We start from the raw sequence: 17271 nt of genomic DNA, 5'->3' as shown, positions 1-17271 counted from the left end.
AATAATGTCTACTTTTTTTCTTAAAACTAAAGCAGCAATTTAAAAAACAAAAACTGCCAACTTCCTTTCTAACAATAAGCTGTAACGTCCAATGTAGAGCATTTGATCAGTTTTCATATTGACTTTAGGTAACTTTTTCATTATTTCGTTTCTAATTAAAATTTCAGTTCGATCCACAAAGCGAATCGAGAAAAGTCACCTTCCAAACTCAAACCAATCAAAATAAAGATTGGTCTTTTTAAGGATTCAATTTTTATTTGAACAAATTAATTTTTCGTCACAGGCACTTTTGAAAATAATGTTTTTATACTCGTCGCTTGATTTTGTGCCTTGACAACCAGTGTCAGTACGAAACTTTATATTGAAAGGGTGAACCAAATAAATAACACGAGGTTTTATTATTCGACATTGGGGCACACAAATTTGAATATTTCACAACAACAAAATAACAAATATAAGAAATGGTTGCTAAGTTACTAAATAACTTTTTGATTTAAATTTTCGTTTTATTTCTGGACACAAAAACTTGAGCAGTTGGTCTACCCCTTTGTTTGCTTCCTTAGTGACTTGGAAGTACCATGTAAAAAAAGGCTTACAAATCAAGGCAACCGCATGACAATTCGGTATAAAAATTTAGTAAAATCTAAAAAAATTAATTAAAAATATATTCGTATAAAAAATGTTATACAATCCTCGTGCGTGAAGCTTGTTCGTGCATTCGCGTAAATAAAACACTCATTCACGAACATAAGCTTCGCGCACTAGTATTGTAAATAACTATTTTAAAACTAGTAATTAAATAAAATAGTGTACACAACTTGTCCGAAAGTGTTTTCCTTGCACTTGTTACGTAAATGTCTATTTCCTAGTCAGACAGTGCAAGCGACACAACAGAAATTAGATTCCAAAGCTAATTAGATGAATTTTATTTTGACATACGCTGTACATTAATTAGTTTATCGTCCAGAAAAAACCTCACGTAGCCAAGGATAATAAGTCGTAATTCTTGTAAATCCGGAAGGATTAGGACTTTCACATCCGTTTGCACTTACAAAGCTTGCAATGCCTACAATATAATATTTCACAGACATTCTTAGAAGAGGCCCGCCATTATCACCCTAAAATGCATTTATAAGTTAAAATAATCACAACTATAAACCTATTTTTTACAATGCATGTTCCCTCATTGTAATTTCCTGCTGCACAGACCATTGTGTCGGTAATTTGTTCTCCGTAAACCATTTTACATTCCACGTTGGATAAACTAGATATTTCGTACGTAAAAGGCACTATTTCTAGTGATTTTCTCTAAGAATTTTGATGATTTCGTGCAGAATTCTGCTGTTTTCATGCAATTCAGCCGTTGAATCTTGGTAAAATGTGATGATTTTGTAGATTTCGTGCTCTTTTTTGCGAATTCAAGCCTGAAAACAACGAAAATCGGCGAGAAATCGTCGTTTTGCATCGAAATATGCGGTTTTCTCTAAGAATTTTGATGATTTCGTGCAGAATTCTGCTGTTTTCTTGCAATTCAGCCGTTGAATCTTGGTAAAAAGTAATGATTTTGTAGATGTCGTGGTCTTCTTTGCGAATTCAAGCTAGAAAACAACGAAAATCGTCGTTTTGCATCGAAATATGCGGTTTCCTCTAAGAATTTTGATGATTTCGTGCAGAATTCTGCTGTTTTCTTGCAATTCAGCCGTTGAATCTTGGTAAAAAGTGATGATTTTGTAGATTTCGTGCTCTTCTTTGCGAATTCAAGCCAGAAAACAACGAAAATCGGCGAGAAATCGTCGTTTTGCTTCGAAATATGCGGTTTTCTCTAAGAATTTTGATGATTTCGTGCAGAATTCTGCTGTTTTCTTGCAATTCAGCCGTTGAATCTTGGTAAAAAGTCATGATTTTGTAGATGTCGTGGTCTTCTTTGCGAATTCAAGCTAGAAAACAACGAAAATCGTCGTTTTGCATCGAAATATGCGGTTTCCTCTAAGAATTTTGATGATTTCGTGCAGAATTCTGCTGTTTTCTTGCAATTCAGCCGTTGAATCTTGGTAAAAAGTGATGATTTTGTAGATTTCGTGCTCTTCTTTGCGAATTCAAGCCAGAAAACAACGAAAATCGGCGAGAAATCGTCGTTTTGCATCGAAATATGCGGTTTTCTCTAAGAATTTTGATGATTTCGTGCAGAATTCTGCTGTTTTCTTGCAATTCAGCCGTTGAATCTTGGTAAAAAGTGATGATTTTGTAGATTTCGTGCTCTTCTTTGCGAATTCAAGCCAGAAATCAACGAAAATCGGCGAGAAATCGTCGTTTTGCATCGAAATATGCGGTTTTCTCTAAGAATTTTGATGATTTCGTGCAGAATTCTGCTGTTTTCTTGCAATTCAGCCGTTGAATCTTGGTAAAAAGTCATGATTTAGTAGATTTTGTGCTCTTCTTTGCGAATTCAAGCCAGAAAACAACGAAAATCGGCGAGAAATCGTCGTTTTGCATCGAAATATGCGGTTTTCTCTAAGAATTTTGATGATTTCGTGCAGAATTCTGCTGTTTTCTTGCAATTCAGCCGTTGAATCTTGGTAAAAAGTGATGATTTTGTAGATTTCGTGCTCTTCTTTGCGAATTCAAGCCAGAAAACAACGAAAATCGGCGAGAAATCGTCGTTTTGCTTCGAAATATGCGGTTTTCTCTAAGAATTTTGATGATTTCGTGCAGAATTCTGCTGTTTTCTTGCAATTCAGCCGTTGAATCTTGGTAAAAAGTGATGATTTTGTAGATTTCGTGCTCTTCTTTGCGAATTCAAGCCAGAAAACAACGAAAATCGGCGAGAAATCGTCGTTTTGCTTCGAAATATGCGGTTTTCTCTAAGAATTTTGATGATTTCGTGCAGAATTCTGCTGTTTTCTTGCAATTCAGCCGTTGAATCTTGGTAAAAAGTGATGATTTTGTAGATTTCGTGCTCTTCTTTGCGAATTCAAGCCAGAAAACAACGAAAATCGGCGAGAAATCGTCGTTTTGCATCGAAATATGCGGCTTTCTCTAAGAATTTTGATGATTTCGTGCAGAATTCTGCTGTTTTCTTGCAATTCAGCCGTTGAATCTTGGTAAAAAGTCATGACTTTGTAGATGTCGTGGTCTTCTTTGCGAATTCAAGCTAGAAAACAACGAAAATCGTCGTTTTGCATCGAAATATGCGGTTTCCTCTAAGAATTTTGATGATTTCGTGCAGAATTCTGCTGTTTTCTTGCAATTCAGCCGTTGAATCTTGGTAAAAAGTGATGATTTTGTAGATTTCGTGCTCTTCTTTGCGAATTCAAGCCAGAAAACAACGAAAATCGGCGAGAAATCGTCGTTTTGCATCGAAATATGCGGTTTTCTCTAAGAATTTTGATGATTTCGTGCAGAATTCTGCTGTTTTCTTGCAATTCAGCCGTTGAATCTTGGTAAAAAGTGATGATTTTGTAGATTTCGTGCTCTTCTTTGCGAATTCAAGCCAGAAATCAACGAAAATCGGCGAGAAATCGTCGTTTTGCATCGAAATATGCGGTTTTCTCTAAGAATTTTGATGATTTCGTGCAGAATTCTGCTGTTTTCTTGCAATTCAGCCGTTGAATCTTGGTAAAAAGTGATGATTTTGTAGATTTCGTGCTCTTGTTTGCGAATTCAAGCCAGAAAACAACGAAAATCGGCGAGAAATCGTGCACACTTTTTGCAAAGGTACGTAAAAGTTAGCATTTTGTAAATAATCTGCAATAATCTGTTAATATCGTACGTGTTTTTTTTATTAACAAAGGTACCAGTTTCAGTCACATTCATTCTCAATTTTATGAGTCCAATATCATTCTGGATCGTTTCTGGCTCAAATTCCGGGTGGAGAACGTATTCAGAGCTCACGAGAGTAATTCTATTAGGATCTTGTTCGGTTAGAGTTAAAGATCCCAGTTGAATCGTAAAAAGGGTGGCACTAGAACAAATAATTAGTAACAAGATTTGTGTTTTGAATACTTACTTGTAAACACAGTGGCCTTTAGTGATTATCCAGCGAGCGCCTACCAATGCGCCACCGCAGAAGAATCTGCCATTTGGTGTCTGGATCTGTATAGCTGCAGCATATGGAAAGTCGCCAGCTCGAGCATTTGTACCACCAATTATACGTGAATCTATGGAGAGAACGATGTCATTTGGGGCTGTAACAGTGAAATTTTGCTTACTAGGTTTGGCGGTTAGTTCAAAAATCAGAACCGCTACGATACCCACAATAAATAAATTAATTTTCATTTTGTGTTAAGTACATATCTGTTCAAAATGAAGTTCGAAATTTTTATTTATGATCACAATTTAAGTTGCTACTATTATGATAGATTTATTATTAATTTATAGTCATATAAAACTCATAAATAGAAAGATAAGTTTATAAGGTTATAAAATAAGTTTATAAGATAACATTCAAACAGCATTTTCGGAAATATTATATTTACAAGCGCCCTGGACGTTTACACACGCCGTGCGGTAAAAATTGCCCAAATCATCTGTTCTTCAGATGCGATTATAAATTAAAATCTCTTTATCATATTGAAGATTGGTCGCCAAAGTGGTGTTTATCTTAATTATAATTATTATATTAATTAGGACAAATATTTGTATTTTTAAAATCAAATTAAAAAAAAAATTACACAGCGCCATCTTGTGTATTTTTTGTGCACTAACTACAGAATTGACAGATGACGAAATTTATAGATGTCAGATGTGACAGTTCTCATAAATTTTAAAAATCACAGTTATTAATACAACTCTTGTACGATATAGTTATTTACAGTCGCGTGTGGTAACTTACATTTTACAACGCGAAATCAGTTTGAAGCACGACGGCGTAGCCGGAGTGCTTTAATGATTGAGCGCTGTAAAATGTTTAACGCACAAGAGTTGTATTAAACTTTTTGGCCGAAAAATTTTAATTTAAATTTTATCATCTGTCAATTCTGTCAATTTTGTAGTTGGTGCACTAAAAGTACACAAGATGGCGCTGTATAAAAAACGTTTTAATATTACTTTAAAAATAGAAATATTGTCTTAATTGAGATAAGAATTTAGGTAGATTCCACTTTGGTGATCAATCTTCATTATGGTAAAGTGATTTTAATTTATAAACGCATATGAAGAGCAGACGATTTGGGCAATTTTTACCGCACGGCGTGTGTAAACGTCCAGTGCGCTTGTAAATCTAGTGTTTCCAAAGATGTCAATTGAAAGTTAATTTGACGTTTACAATTCATGTGGCCAAAAACCAATTTACAGCACTTAATTAATCATTAAAGCACTCCGGCTACGCCTGGCTGATTTTGCGCTTTTTCAGAAATCTTTTTGATCTGACGGCACTAGAAACTATCAGTCGTTTTGGATTTGTAAATCTACAACTCTATAACATACAACTTTTAGAATTTTATTGAAACGAATTTACAGGGTGTTGAAGTGATGGAGGCAGCCGTGAAAAGTATTGTTTCGAAGTTTTTTCAGATTTTCTTGAACTGTTCAAGATCTAAAAGGCTTCATTTGTAACCAATCAAAGATCAATTTGCAAAAAAGCACTGAATTTCAAATCAAATTCATAGTAGTTGGTTTGTTATTGTGAAAATCGCACAAGACTAAATATTAGCCAATAGAAAAACAGAATTCCGTATGGTTTCTATGGCAATATAGAAGTTTTCCTGGAAATTATTTGCATCTTGCTAACCCAACATGAAATTAATAAGCGGAAATTTTTTCAGCTAATCGGAATTATTTATTTATTAAAAATCTCAAATTACAAAATTAACATTGACGAGAGGAATTACTGTTGAAATTGAACACACAATTATTGTAAGTAATAACATTTTTGGAAGAACTATTTGATGATAATGCAAATTCACTACAAACACCGCTTCAAGATGGTTTCTTTTGCTGTTGTCTCATTAAATTAATCATGTTTTGGTGGTGTTCTGTATCCATTTGCAAATATGGACAGATGGAATGTGCGTTGCTGTGTCCAGCATTTTTAATGAGCTCTTGTTCTCCAATTCCGCGCTTTACCAAATTGAAAACCGCCGTGGCTCTTCCAGAATGATTCGTAATTTTATTTATTTTTTTGTGTCGATACCATTTTTTATTCCAGATTCAGCCATCTATGAAAATATCTGGTTTCTCCCCACAGGTGTGTTTTTAAATCATCCTTTAGATGTTTCGTTTTGCCAGCTTAAATTAAGTGTTAAAAATAATCTATCACTTGTAATAAATTTTGATTTTTGGTCCAACAGTTTTCTTAATAATCTGAAAATTAAAAGCGGTTGTTTATAATGTGTGGCATATTGTCAGAATTATATACATATGTATAGTTACCGAACTGGACAAACATCTGGGGTTTCCAAAGTTCATTATTTCAAAATGGTCTAATATTTGTTTGACCAAAGTTTCAATAAAATCGGTAAATTCCGTCTAGAGTTGATTTTTTTTCTTTGAATAAAAGATCTGGAAAGACAGAAATAGAAAGGAACTTTAACTTCAATTTTTCAATCAATTCATGTTTGGGCTTGTAGAATCGAAAAACTGATTCCGAATTTTAATGATGCTGATTCTTGGAAAATCTTAACCTGACTGTTTAAAATAAAATTTAAAGGCTTAAAATCAAGTAAATATTTTCAAAATTAGAAATTATATTTTCGAATTATTTTTTTATTTAATTCTGTCAATTCAATTTTTTGCAGATTTGCTTTAGGTTCTTTAGGTCGGAACTAAAATGATGTTATGGTCACCAAATTATTTGAGTTCTTCAGTATCTATCTATTTATTTACTCAACAGATTATGGAATTTGAACACGTGCTTTGCTATGAATTTATCTACTTTAAGGCGATTACGCTGTCATCAAAGTAAATGTTTTATCCGGTTGTAAATCAAACTATTGTTTCAAGTACACTTGATAGTTCTAGTAGTCAGAATGCTCAACAGCTGGTTTCTTCTGATCGTTACAGCATTGCTAACTCCGGAAATTTATGCCAAATCAAGTACTTATGATTTCATGTTCAATACCAACCTAATTATCCATCGTAGATTGGCGTATTATTGGTGGTAAAAATGCCCTTCCCGGTCAGTTTCCATATGCGGCGGCCATACAAGTTCAGACAGGAAACAGTAAATTCTTCTGCGGTGGTGCTCTGATGGGACACCGTTGGATCCTCACTTCAGGCCATTGTGTTTACAAGTAAGTTTAAAGAACCCGATTTGTTGTTAATTGGTACTCTTTCAGTGCTACATTATTTACAATACAATTAGGATCTGTAACTTTAACAGAGCCTGACCCCAATAGACTTACTCTTGCAAGTTCAGAGTACGTCCTCCATCCAGACTTTGATCCTGAAACAATTCAGAATGATTTTGGGCTGATTAAGTTAAGAATGGAGGTGTCTCAAACTGGTAAGTTTTTTGAATCAAAAAGGCAAGGAGTACATAGGAATTTTAGATTATCTTCGAAATGGTAATTTTTCTTTACCTGTCATTGAAGACGGCACTACACTGGTGGCAATAGGATGGGGTCAAACTAGCGATTGTTAGTTCCAATTGTTACTGTTAGTGGTCTTCATGTTTGTCTTTTAGCTGAATCTGGAGAGTCCGAGCATCTTCAATATGTTGAAGTATCTAGTCTGTCTAACGAAGAATGTAAGCAAATTTATGGAGACCAGATTGCAGATACTATGGTTTGTGTGGAAGGGAACTTCAATGAAGGAACATGCAATGTGATAACAAAAATTTTCTTCTGGAGTTTTATTCATTAAGTAATTTCAGGGCGATAATGGTGGGCCTCTTCTTAGAAAAACAACAAGTCATTATATTGTGGGTGTAGCAAGCTTCATTAGCGCAAACGGATGTGAGAGCACCAATCCTTCGGGCTATACAAGAGTTAGAACTTATTATAGTTGGTTGTATAATGTAATTTGGAATTAAAATGTTTTTCGTTCTTCAGTTGATTATATTCTTCTCTACATACATAAATAATTTCTGTAGTTTGTTTGGCTCTGATTAAGTAAATGAAATGCGCCGTACTTTGGGTCCTAACTGTTCTTAGACAGTTTTTTTAGCCCTTTTAAGAATACAGTTTTCCCTAACAGGCGTTTAAGATTTTTTGTTCGTCTTGGACTTTTTGTCTCCGCGTGAGAAAGAAAGCTTTATAGTTTGGGTTGTCTTTTATATCATTTCAGTTTTTCTACTTTTCAAAATCTCAATGATGATCATCTTTTGTCACCAACCGAACTTGTCAAAAATCCATAATTAAAAATAATTTCTTTCAAATGCATTTTTTAAGTTTATTTACCATGCAAAGTAGAAAAATATTATATTACACTCATTACATGAGACGATTTGTAGAACTCACTAGTATGATATGAATATATCCGCACAGACCTGTCAAAATTGACAGTTATTTTAAAATGCAAATGTAAATTGCTGGAAAAAAAGTTACAACTCCAACGGAAACTGAGAAAAGACATGACAAAGTTGACCAATCACAAGGCCGCGCAAAAATGGTCTGGTGGATACACTTGCGTGTTGCTAAGAGACCAGTTTAAGTTTTTTTTCTTTGAATTTTGAATCAACAAGTGACACGGCGGCAGGACAATTGACACAGTGGAAAGCCAAATTCTAAGTCAAAGTCGAATTGGCATTAGATGTCAGTTATCAATTTATCCTTTTTAGGATTTAATTATGAAACTTAGCAACATTTATATTATTTGGGCTTGAGCTTCTGGGATTGTTCATTTTCGTTAAGCAATTTCTCAATTTTAATGCACAACAGGACAAAACAAATTGCATTTTTGGCGTCCTCGTGTGAGGAATATAACAAATTTTCTTGTGGTTTGGTGTTTTAAAGTGTTCCTACAATTATGTCTTTCATATGTGGTAATAAAGTATGATCTATAACAAATTGTAAAAATAATATGATTTAGGGGTATTCCAGACCAAATCTACCACCTTTGGACTCCGGCCCGATTTGGTTGAAAGTTTTTCTTTTTTTTTAGCCTATGAAAAACAGTTTCAGAATTTTTTTAAATTTTTTTACTCAACAGAAAAAAGTTATAAATTTTTCCGAAAAATAGCTTCAATATTTTCAAATAGCTATAACTTTTTCAAAAATTAACTTATTGAGACGTTTTTTTTTTTCAAAGTTACGTACTCTTTAAAATAAGAAAACAAAAAAAATTAAGAAGGTAAACTCAATATGAAATTTTCGCTTTTTTTGAAAAAAATCCCGAACTTGTCAAAAATCCCTAATTAAAAATAATTTCTTTCAAATGCATTTTTTAAGATTATTTACCATGCAAAGTAGAAAAAATAGTATATTACACTCATTACATAAGACGACTTGTAGAACTCATTAGTATGATATAAATATATGCGCACAGACCTGTCAAAATTGACAGTTATTTAAAATGCAAATGTAACACTTGAATTTTTGTCTCAAATATGTAGATGATTTACTGTAAAACAACATGCATAATGATAAAAATAAATTAGATAAGTCGTTTCGGACAAATCAGTTTTGACAGGTCTGTGCGGATATACAGGGTATACCCGAATAAAGTGCAAAGATTTTAACTCCAATGTTAGACCACGAATTTTAACATGATAGCCAAATTTCGCGTTCCGAAACGTCACCGTTTTCGAGAAAAAAATAATTAAAGGTTCCTACAGAAACTGTTGCGCGCTACTGAACTCTTATAAGGGTAGGCTAGTTGAATGTCAACTTCAATCCAGGCCATCAAAAAGTTGGGAATAAAAACGCTAATAAACAAGTGGCAAAATTGTCTATATAGGAGTTACAGTCAGTTTAACATTAATCGTGGTAGAGAAATGTGGGTTTTATAGTGCCAAATTGTTCAAATTTGGGTTATTGTGAGTTAGTTTTCTATTTAATTCTTTGTCGGTGGTTTCTTTAAAAGTGTTGTGATGAACCTACAGTTTTGAAAACTGTTTTCTTTACGGATGTATCGTTCAATGGAGGGCATTTGATCATTGTTCGTAATTGCTTCAGGTAATTTTTTCATTATTTCATTTCTAATTTAAATTCTAGTTTGATCCACAAAGCCAATCGAGAAAAGGCACCAAAATAAAGGTTGGCCCTTTATTTCAAACAAATTATTTTTGTTTGATTCATTATCTACAGGTGTGTCTGATATTGGGGTTAAAATCTTTGCATTGTGTTCGGGTACACCGTATTCATATCACACTAGTGACTTTTACTTTTGTAAATGGATGTACGAAAAGATCAACCATCTAACTATGTAGAATACGTGACTTTTATATGAAGTTGTGGAAAAATGACATTTAGAATAGATAAGAAATGAACTATTGTCGCTCGTGCATCTTCTTTCATACTCGTGCGAAATTGTTCACTTTCCGTACTTGTTATGTAAATATATTTCGTCCCAAGTAGCATGAAAATTTAAGCGTTATTTGGTCAATCTTTAATTTAATTTTTTAATTGCACTTTGTTAGAGATCTGTTATTTTTATAAAATAATCAAGTTTTGGATTAGATTGACGGACAGCTTGTAAGTAGTAAGCTTTTATTAGAAAATTAATTAGTTGGGTTTTTTCTGACATAAGTCAGTTTTGACAGGTCTATTTGGATATATTCATATCGCACGTGTGACTTTTACTTTTACTACAAATGCACAAAAACATCAAGTATGCGAAATCTGTCACTTTGATATGGGATCATAGGAAAAAGTTATTTAGAATAGGTAAATATGAAATAAACTTTTTTTCTATGCTTAGTTTCTTTTAGAGAAAGGGTCATAGGAAAAATAGTCAGACTAACATCTCTTTATCGTTTTTCGATATTTATTTGTTAAAATTATCCGTACGTGGTAACAGTCTTAACTATCCATTCAGAATAATTCCAATATCTTGAAAAGCCCGAAGGCTGATTATTTTCACATCCGTTCGAACTAACAAAACTTGCAACTCCTACAATACAGTACATGTCGTCGAAATAATACAAAAGAGGACCACCTGTATCACCCTAAAAATCTTCCAAACTTAAGGATTTCCAATTAAAAGTTTTATCATTTTACCACACAGGTTCCTTCGTTGAAACTTCCTGCTGCACAAATCATAGAATCGGTAATAGTATCTCCGTAAAATAGTTGACATTCTTTGTTGGATAAATTCACAACTTCGACGTACTGAAGATACTCAGAAAGTTCAGATTTAGCTGAAATCTAACTGTGGGTATCAAACAAATTAAAACCGTACTTACAGTCACTGGTTTGGCCCCAGCCTAAAACCACCAGTGAAACATCATTGAGAAGCTCCTCTGGATAAATTCTAACAGCTGCTATTCCATCTAAAATTCATATTTAGCGTCTATTACTCTTCGAAAGAATCTCACCATGCTGCGTCACATTTACTCTCAACTTAATAAGAGCAACATCATTCTGGAATGTTTCTGGATTGAACTCCGGATGAACAAAATATTCCGAACTTGAAACGGTAACTCTGTTAGGGTCTGATTCCGTCAAACTAACAGATCCCAACTGAACTACTAAAAGGGTGGCACTAAAAGACCATTAATTTGAGGCAGAATTTGATTTTTCAAACTTACGTGTAAACGCAATGACCTGAAGTGAGCACCCATCGATCTACAATCAGCGACCCACCACAAAAAAAGGTGTTATATGGCGTTCGAACATGAATAGCTGCAGCAAAGGGAAATTGGCCGTCTGCAGCGTTTGCGCCACCGATGATGCGGGGATCTACAAAAAAGGTGAAATGATTGTGTTTTAATTTCACATTTTCCTACTGGGTTTGGCGCCGGTCTTTAGAACCAGAAGCGCTGCGAAACTTAGCAAGAACAAAATCTTCATTGCGTGATAAATTATGGGTTTGAGATGACTTTGAGCAGGATGTGAGTAGAAGTGGATAATTAAGATACAATTGATTTTATCTACGATGCTTTATCTTATAATGTTATCTTTATAGAGCTCTAATTCTTTAAACGGTTATACAAACTACAATCAAAATAGTATATTATAATACAAGTTTATAAGCAAACCTTTAAAACACGCTTTTAACCTCGTAAGTGTTTTAAATGCGCTTATAAACGGGTGTTATACGCTATTTTTTATTATACCTATGAATTTATAATCCTTTAGGAGCTTGAAAAAATGTGAATTCACTCAATAAAATTATCAAAAGTTTGTAAAAATCCGTTCAGAAAATGAGCGAAGATATTAAAAGGCTAGCAGAACATGCAGAACTGCGATTAATTCTGAATCTACCCGACGCTGAGTCATGCTTTCCGACGAACTTCATACGATTATGGCAAACAGTGGTATGAGCATCGATGAGTTGAAACGTCAGGTCGGATGGAAATCTTTGAGTGATTGAAGAATCCACTTTAAACAAAATAGTTGTTTCCAAACGCATTGCTGGTGTTCTGAACACATCGGTTGCTAAATCAACTTCATCAAGAGCTACCGACGTCCAACACAAGAATGAAAATGAAAAAGCTTCTACTAGTTATAAATTAGAAGCAAGAAACAACAGTTACCAGCTTAAAGCGGCGGGCAGTTATCAGCACCGCACAGTTTACTTTTTTTGTTTTTACTAGTACTACTTCTTCACTATGAACTTGAATAGCTTTATCACAAAAACAAGAAAAGCAATCACAATTTTGACAGTACACAGTTCGTTGATTGTTCTTGTTGTTGTTATTGTTTTGGATAGAGGTAGGAGCAATTTTTATTTTTCTGGTTGTTCCTGTTACATCAGCACGAAAACGATTGGGGTCTACAAAAACTGTGTCCCATTTAGACCTCTGGCTGTTAAACTTTTAAAGTGAAAGTGTTAATGAATTAAGTAAATTGAAAGAAAAAATACAAATTAATACAAATATCCCCAAGGCAAAGTGTTTGTCCTCAGATTATTTACCAATCTTTTATCATCAGAACCGTTTAAAGTCAACTTCGTTTGTCTCAATGTAAAAACTGTATGCAAAATAATCATCAAAAGTAATTAACTTAAGAGCAATTTTTTTTATACCTTTTGCTTTTTTTCTAATTCCAAAATTTGCAATAAAATTATAAACTTCTCGTTTACTCGCCTGTTCTCGTTTCATTTTTTCAAGACTTTTTTGTTTGTCTGTATCATCATGTAAAACTTTGATTGAATACATTTTTGATCGTAGGCCAATAAAATGGTCATAATAAGTCCATAGTTCTCGTCCTTCATAAGGCCTAGCGTTTTTCTATTTTTTTGAGGAATATTATAAATATTATTTAGTGGGTAATCGGAAGTATCAAATTTATGAATATCTTTTTTATATGCACATAAATATAATCGTCATGAAATAAGTAAATCAAATCATCTGTATCAGTATATAATAATTTTGCATTAGTTCCAAATTTAGATATTACACGAGTGAAGATATTAAAAGGCTAGCAGAACATGCAGAACTGCGATTAATTCTGAATCTACTCGACGCTGAGTCATGCTTTCCGACAAACTTCATACAATTATGGCAAACAGTGGTATGAGCATCGATGAGTTGAAACGTCAGGTGGGATGGAAATCTTCGAGTGATTGAAGAATCCACTTCAAACAAAATAGTAATTGTAATTTTCATGTTTATTTATATTATAAATAAAAATTGGTACTGACATTTTACTATTTCTTGTTACCTAGACAACTTTAAAGCTTTAATGTTTTAAAGACCCCTTTTTGCACGCTTTTGCGTGTTTTAATTTAAGATTATGATGATATAATAAAAACAAACTTTTAAAGGAAATTAGGAATGTTAATAAATAAAACTTAATTTGTGGTGTATTGAGACAAGATATCCACTGTGATGAACTGAACTCATGAATATTCTAGTCCGACGTAGCGGTGCGGTTTATCCAATCATAATGGATCGAAATTCTTGTAAATCCCGAGGGATCATTACTTCCACATCCATTGGTACTAACAAAGCTTGCAACTCCAACAACAACATAATGATCGGCAGAATAGGAGATAAGTGGACTACCAGTGTCACCCTAAAATAATATGGCGCTCTTGTCAAAGTCAATTGGATGGCTTAAATGTTTACAATGCACGTTCCTTCCTTTGGATTTCCAGCAACACAAACCAGGGAACTGCTAATTTCGTCTCCGTAAATTGATTGACAGTCTTCGTTAAACATAGTAACCAGTTGAACGTAGTGTAGTGACTCAGACGGTTCAGTTTCAGCTAAAATACAAAAATTAATTCAGTGCTAGCAAATTAAAATTACATTTACTGTAGCTAGTTTGACCCCAACCTAAAGCCAACACTATGCGACTGTTTTTAAGCCAATTTATTAACATTCCAATATCTTGTATAGAATCTGAAATTAACAATTAGGCTCTAGTATACATTGTATAATATTATTCTAACCATACTGCGTTACGACACTTCTTAATTTAATAAGGGCGATATCATGTTGGAATCTCAAGGGATCAAAGTCTGGATAAACAAAATATTCGGTACTTAAAACAGTGATTCTGTTAGGATTTGGGTTGCTCAAATTGGCAGATCCCAACTGAATGGTAAAAAGTGTAGCACTAGAAAACTGTTACTTACAAAATTTCAGTTTTGGAAAACTTACTTATAGACACAATGTCCTGAAGTAAGAATCCATCGATCACGGATCAGAGCACCTCCACAAAAGAATCGGTTATACGTGGTTTGAACTTGTATAGCTGCAGCAAACGGAAATTGGCCTTCTGGAGCAACTATACCTCCACTAATACGTGAATCTGCCAAAAAACGTGAATATGTCTTGTTTTGAAATCATTCTTTTTTTTTACTAGGCTTAGCGGTAATGTTGAGGACCAGAAGCGCAACGACACTTGCAAGAAACAAATTATTTTTCATTGTGTGATTGAATGAAAAATGGATGATTTTAGAAGAGTTTCAGAAAAATGGGACAAGTCAGAATGTTTACCGGATATTACGAATTTTATTTGATACGTCTTATCTGGTTATCATACACTTTAACAGAGTGACTCTTAATGCTGTAATCCCTTGTTACATTTCGATTCACAGAACATAGTTATACTGTTCCAATTCTTCTAACGTTTTTATGGCACACAGTTCACATTAGCGCAAAGATTATGATGTTCTTAAAAGTGCCAGCAACCCCATTGTAAATCATTTTCAGGTACCCGAAAGTGGTCAAGAACGAATTTGGGACAGGGCCGGGTTTAGAATAAGAATTAAATCGGAATTAAAGTAAACACAATTACATGTTTGTTGTTTTTTATTAATTAGAATGAAATCAATCGTTGTCGCTTTCAGTGAGGAGTCGCTACCTAAAATCCTTATGGGCATTTAGCATCATTTTCTAAACTTTCTTTAATTTTATTCTAGATTCTTACAGATTTTCAAGACTTTCTCTAAATTTTCTAAATTTCTTAGATTGCTTATATTTCTTAGATTCCAAATTTCCACCTGATTTTCTAGATTTTATAAGTTCGCTAAATACCCTCTAGGTTCTCCAAACTTTCTAGACTCTTAGTAAATTTTCTAGACACTCTAGAATCTTTACACTTGATTCTCTCTAAAAATATTTTTCATTCTGTAGATTCTATAAATTCCCACTATCTTTTCGAATTTCCTTAATTGCCTGAATTCTCTAGATTTTCTGTACTATTCTTAGACTCTAAATTTTCACTAGAATTTCGAGATTCTTTAGATATCCAGTTCCGCTAGACACCCGCTATATTCTGTAAATTTTTTTGACTCTCAGTTCATTTTCTAGGTGCTCTAGATTTATCTAGGTTTGCTAGACATCCTCTAGATTATCCAAAACTTCTAGGCTCCCAGTAAACTTTCTAGATTCTTTTTAGTTTCTTTAGACCATCTAGATTTCCATTAAATTTTCTCAATTCTGTAGACTCTCTACATTCCCTCTAGATTCTCAAGATTACCCAAGCTCACTAGATATCCTCTGGATTCTCCACATTTTCTACATTCCCACTTCTAACTAAGAACTTTTTCAGCATCAAGAAATTTTCTAAAACGTATTAATCTGCGCTGTGTTAGCATTTAAGTCATTTTAAAACTTAATAATATGTGTCTAGATATTAAGATTTTTTAACCAATAGCATTTTTTGTATGAACTCGTCAAAAAAACAACTTTGCAATGTGTTTTATCCTGTAACTTCTAAACGATAAGAGATAGCAATACATTTATCAATGCACCAACAAGACAAAGTCTTTATCTTTTCAATAATGCATTACAAAAAGAAATTGATATAATAATTCTATATACAAAATTGCATATAAAAATCAGTAGAAACTGCCTTTTTTTTAGAACAGCTTATCCCAGCAATAAAATTTATAGGTCTTTGAAAAACTAATTAAATTAGCATTCCAAAACACTGTCGAGCAATCCCATAACTCTGCAAGTTTTAAGAAAAAAATCAAAAAAATTAATGTTTGTGCACTAGAACCTAAAAAAATAATCTCTGAATCCGAATCTTATGGAGCAAAATGTATTTATCAAATTGAACCTCAAGAGAAAAAGTCCGAGTTCTGATTTGCTTTTTAGTGTTATTTAATATATAAAATTGCGTCTGAAGATAGGGCTTAAACGTGTGTCTTAGCCTGCCAAATTCAATTCAAATTCCACTCGTCTTGGTAAATTGGTTTTTTATAAGCTTTCAACTTATGTTGCAGGCAACCAGACTCCAAAATACATCTTCGAAACGAATCTTGCTCGAAACCGTCCTTTTATGAGGGGTCGCTACCTAAAATCCTTATAGGCAATGCAATGTAAAAGTTTCCTGTCATAACTCGAAAACCATTTGACATAGAGAAATTTTGAATATATGGTGTCCTTACAATTGTCTACAGATTTTACATTGGATTTTTTGATATGAGTTCTGTAACATTAATTACACTGCACCAATTTTGGGTGAAAACTGTAACTTCGACTTAGGTTGTTGAATCAAAATTGTATCTGGATTAATTGTAGAATAAATTCTTCTAAATACAATCGTCCAAAGTTTAACAAATTATTTTATAATTAAAGGAGTAATTCTAGAAAAACGATTTAAAGACTTTAAATCTAGGCTGAACTTTTATAATTTACAACCAGCAATTGCCGACAAACCATAGAAATTAGGGTCAGGAAGTTTGACGAAACCAAGAGGTCCAGATGTTTGTGAAATAATAGCTCTTTCTTGGAAATAACGATAGGAAAACAATAGAACTGTATTTTCATCT

The 17271-nt window shown here is 33.4% G+C and overlaps 3 protein-coding genes and 1 pseudogene across 3 annotated transcripts; 1 reads left to right on the top strand and 3 right to left on the bottom strand.

The window, feature by feature from the left end:
* Window positions 1-735: 735 nt before the first annotated feature.
* LOC148173708 (brachyurin-like) lies at window positions 736-4275 on the bottom strand. Its single transcript, XM_088035527.1, has 6 exons — window positions 4007-4275; window positions 3719-3961; window positions 1171-1264; window positions 980-1118; window positions 819-865; window positions 736-777 (listed from the first exon to the last, which is right to left on the bottom strand). The coding sequence occupies exons 1-6, from the start codon at window positions 4273-4275 to the stop codon at window positions 736-738; spliced, it is 834 nt and encodes a 277-aa protein (XP_087891653.1).
* A 2763-nt stretch (window positions 4276-7038) lies between these two features.
* On the top strand, window positions 7039-8048 carry LOC148173707 (brachyurin-like; annotated as a pseudogene).
* A 2795-nt stretch (window positions 8049-10843) lies between these two features.
* LOC148173706 (brachyurin-like) lies at window positions 10844-11928 on the bottom strand. The gene is made up of 6 exons (XM_088037460.1): window positions 11825-11928; window positions 11627-11777; window positions 11414-11580; window positions 11282-11368; window positions 11097-11236; window positions 10844-11044 (listed from the first exon to the last, which is right to left on the bottom strand). Exons 1-6 carry the CDS (start codon window positions 11886-11888, stop codon window positions 10877-10879), a joined length of 777 nt encoding a protein of 258 aa, XP_087893586.1. The 5' UTR covers window positions 11889-11928; the 3' UTR covers window positions 10844-10876.
* A 1964-nt stretch (window positions 11929-13892) lies between these two features.
* On the bottom strand, window positions 13893-14916 carry LOC148173705 (brachyurin-like). The gene is made up of 6 exons (XM_088035521.1): window positions 14850-14916; window positions 14648-14798; window positions 14437-14603; window positions 14294-14386; window positions 14111-14250; window positions 13893-14057 (listed from the first exon to the last, which is right to left on the bottom strand). Exons 1-6 carry the CDS (start codon window positions 14914-14916, stop codon window positions 13893-13895), a joined length of 783 nt encoding a protein of 260 aa, XP_087891647.1.
* Window positions 14917-17271: the final 2355 nt, after the last annotated feature.

This window comes from Gnatocerus cornutus, chromosome 5 (genome assembly GCF_029298725.1).
Source record: "Gnatocerus cornutus isolate USDA-ARS CGAHR chromosome 5, icGnaCorn1.1, whole genome shotgun sequence".
In the NCBI taxonomy this organism is placed as follows: Eukaryota; Metazoa; Arthropoda; class Insecta; order Coleoptera; family Tenebrionidae; genus Gnatocerus; species Gnatocerus cornutus.
This window is presented reverse-complemented; position numbering and strand designations above follow the sequence as displayed.

What these genes read in the sequence shown, in the direction of transcription:
- LOC148173708 (XM_088035527.1), bottom strand. Translation starts at nt 4,275, where the DNA reads ATGAAAATTAATTTATTTATTGTGGGTATCGTAGCGGTTCTGATTTTT. An exon ending in TACAAAATGCTAACTTTTAC is followed by an intron (nt 1,265 to 3,718) that starts GTACCTTTGCAA and finishes CGAAATATCTAG; the next exon opens with TTTATCCAACGTGGAATGTA. An exon ending in GACTTATTATCCTTGGCTAC is followed by an intron (nt 866 to 979) that starts GTGAGGTTTTTT and finishes CTGTCTGACTAG; the next exon opens with GAAATAGACATTTACGTAAC.
- LOC148173706 (XM_088037460.1), bottom strand. Translation starts at nt 11,888, where the DNA reads ATGAAGATTTTGTTCTTGCTAAGTTTCGCAGCGCTTCTGGTTCTAAAG. An exon ending in TCAGGTCATTGCGTTTACAC is followed by an intron (nt 11,581 to 11,626) that starts GTAAGTTTGAAA and finishes ATGGTCTTTTAG; the next exon opens with TGCCACCCTTTTAGTAGTTC. An exon ending in AGTAAATGTGACGCAGCATG is followed by an intron (nt 11,369 to 11,413) that starts GTGAGATTCTTT and finishes TATGAATTTTAG; the next exon opens with ATGGAATAGCAGCTGTTAGA.
- LOC148173705 (XM_088035521.1), bottom strand. Translation starts at nt 14,916, where the DNA reads ATGAAAAATAATTTGTTTCTTGCAAGTGTCGTTGCGCTTCTGGTCCTC. An exon ending in CAACATTACCGCTAAGCCTA is followed by an intron (nt 14,799 to 14,849) that starts GTAAAAAAAAAG and finishes GTTTTTTGGCAG; the next exon opens with ATTCACGTATTAGTGGAGGT. An exon ending in TCAGGACATTGTGTCTATAA is followed by an intron (nt 14,604 to 14,647) that starts GTAAGTTTTCCA and finishes ACAGTTTTCTAG; the next exon opens with TGCTACACTTTTTACCATTC.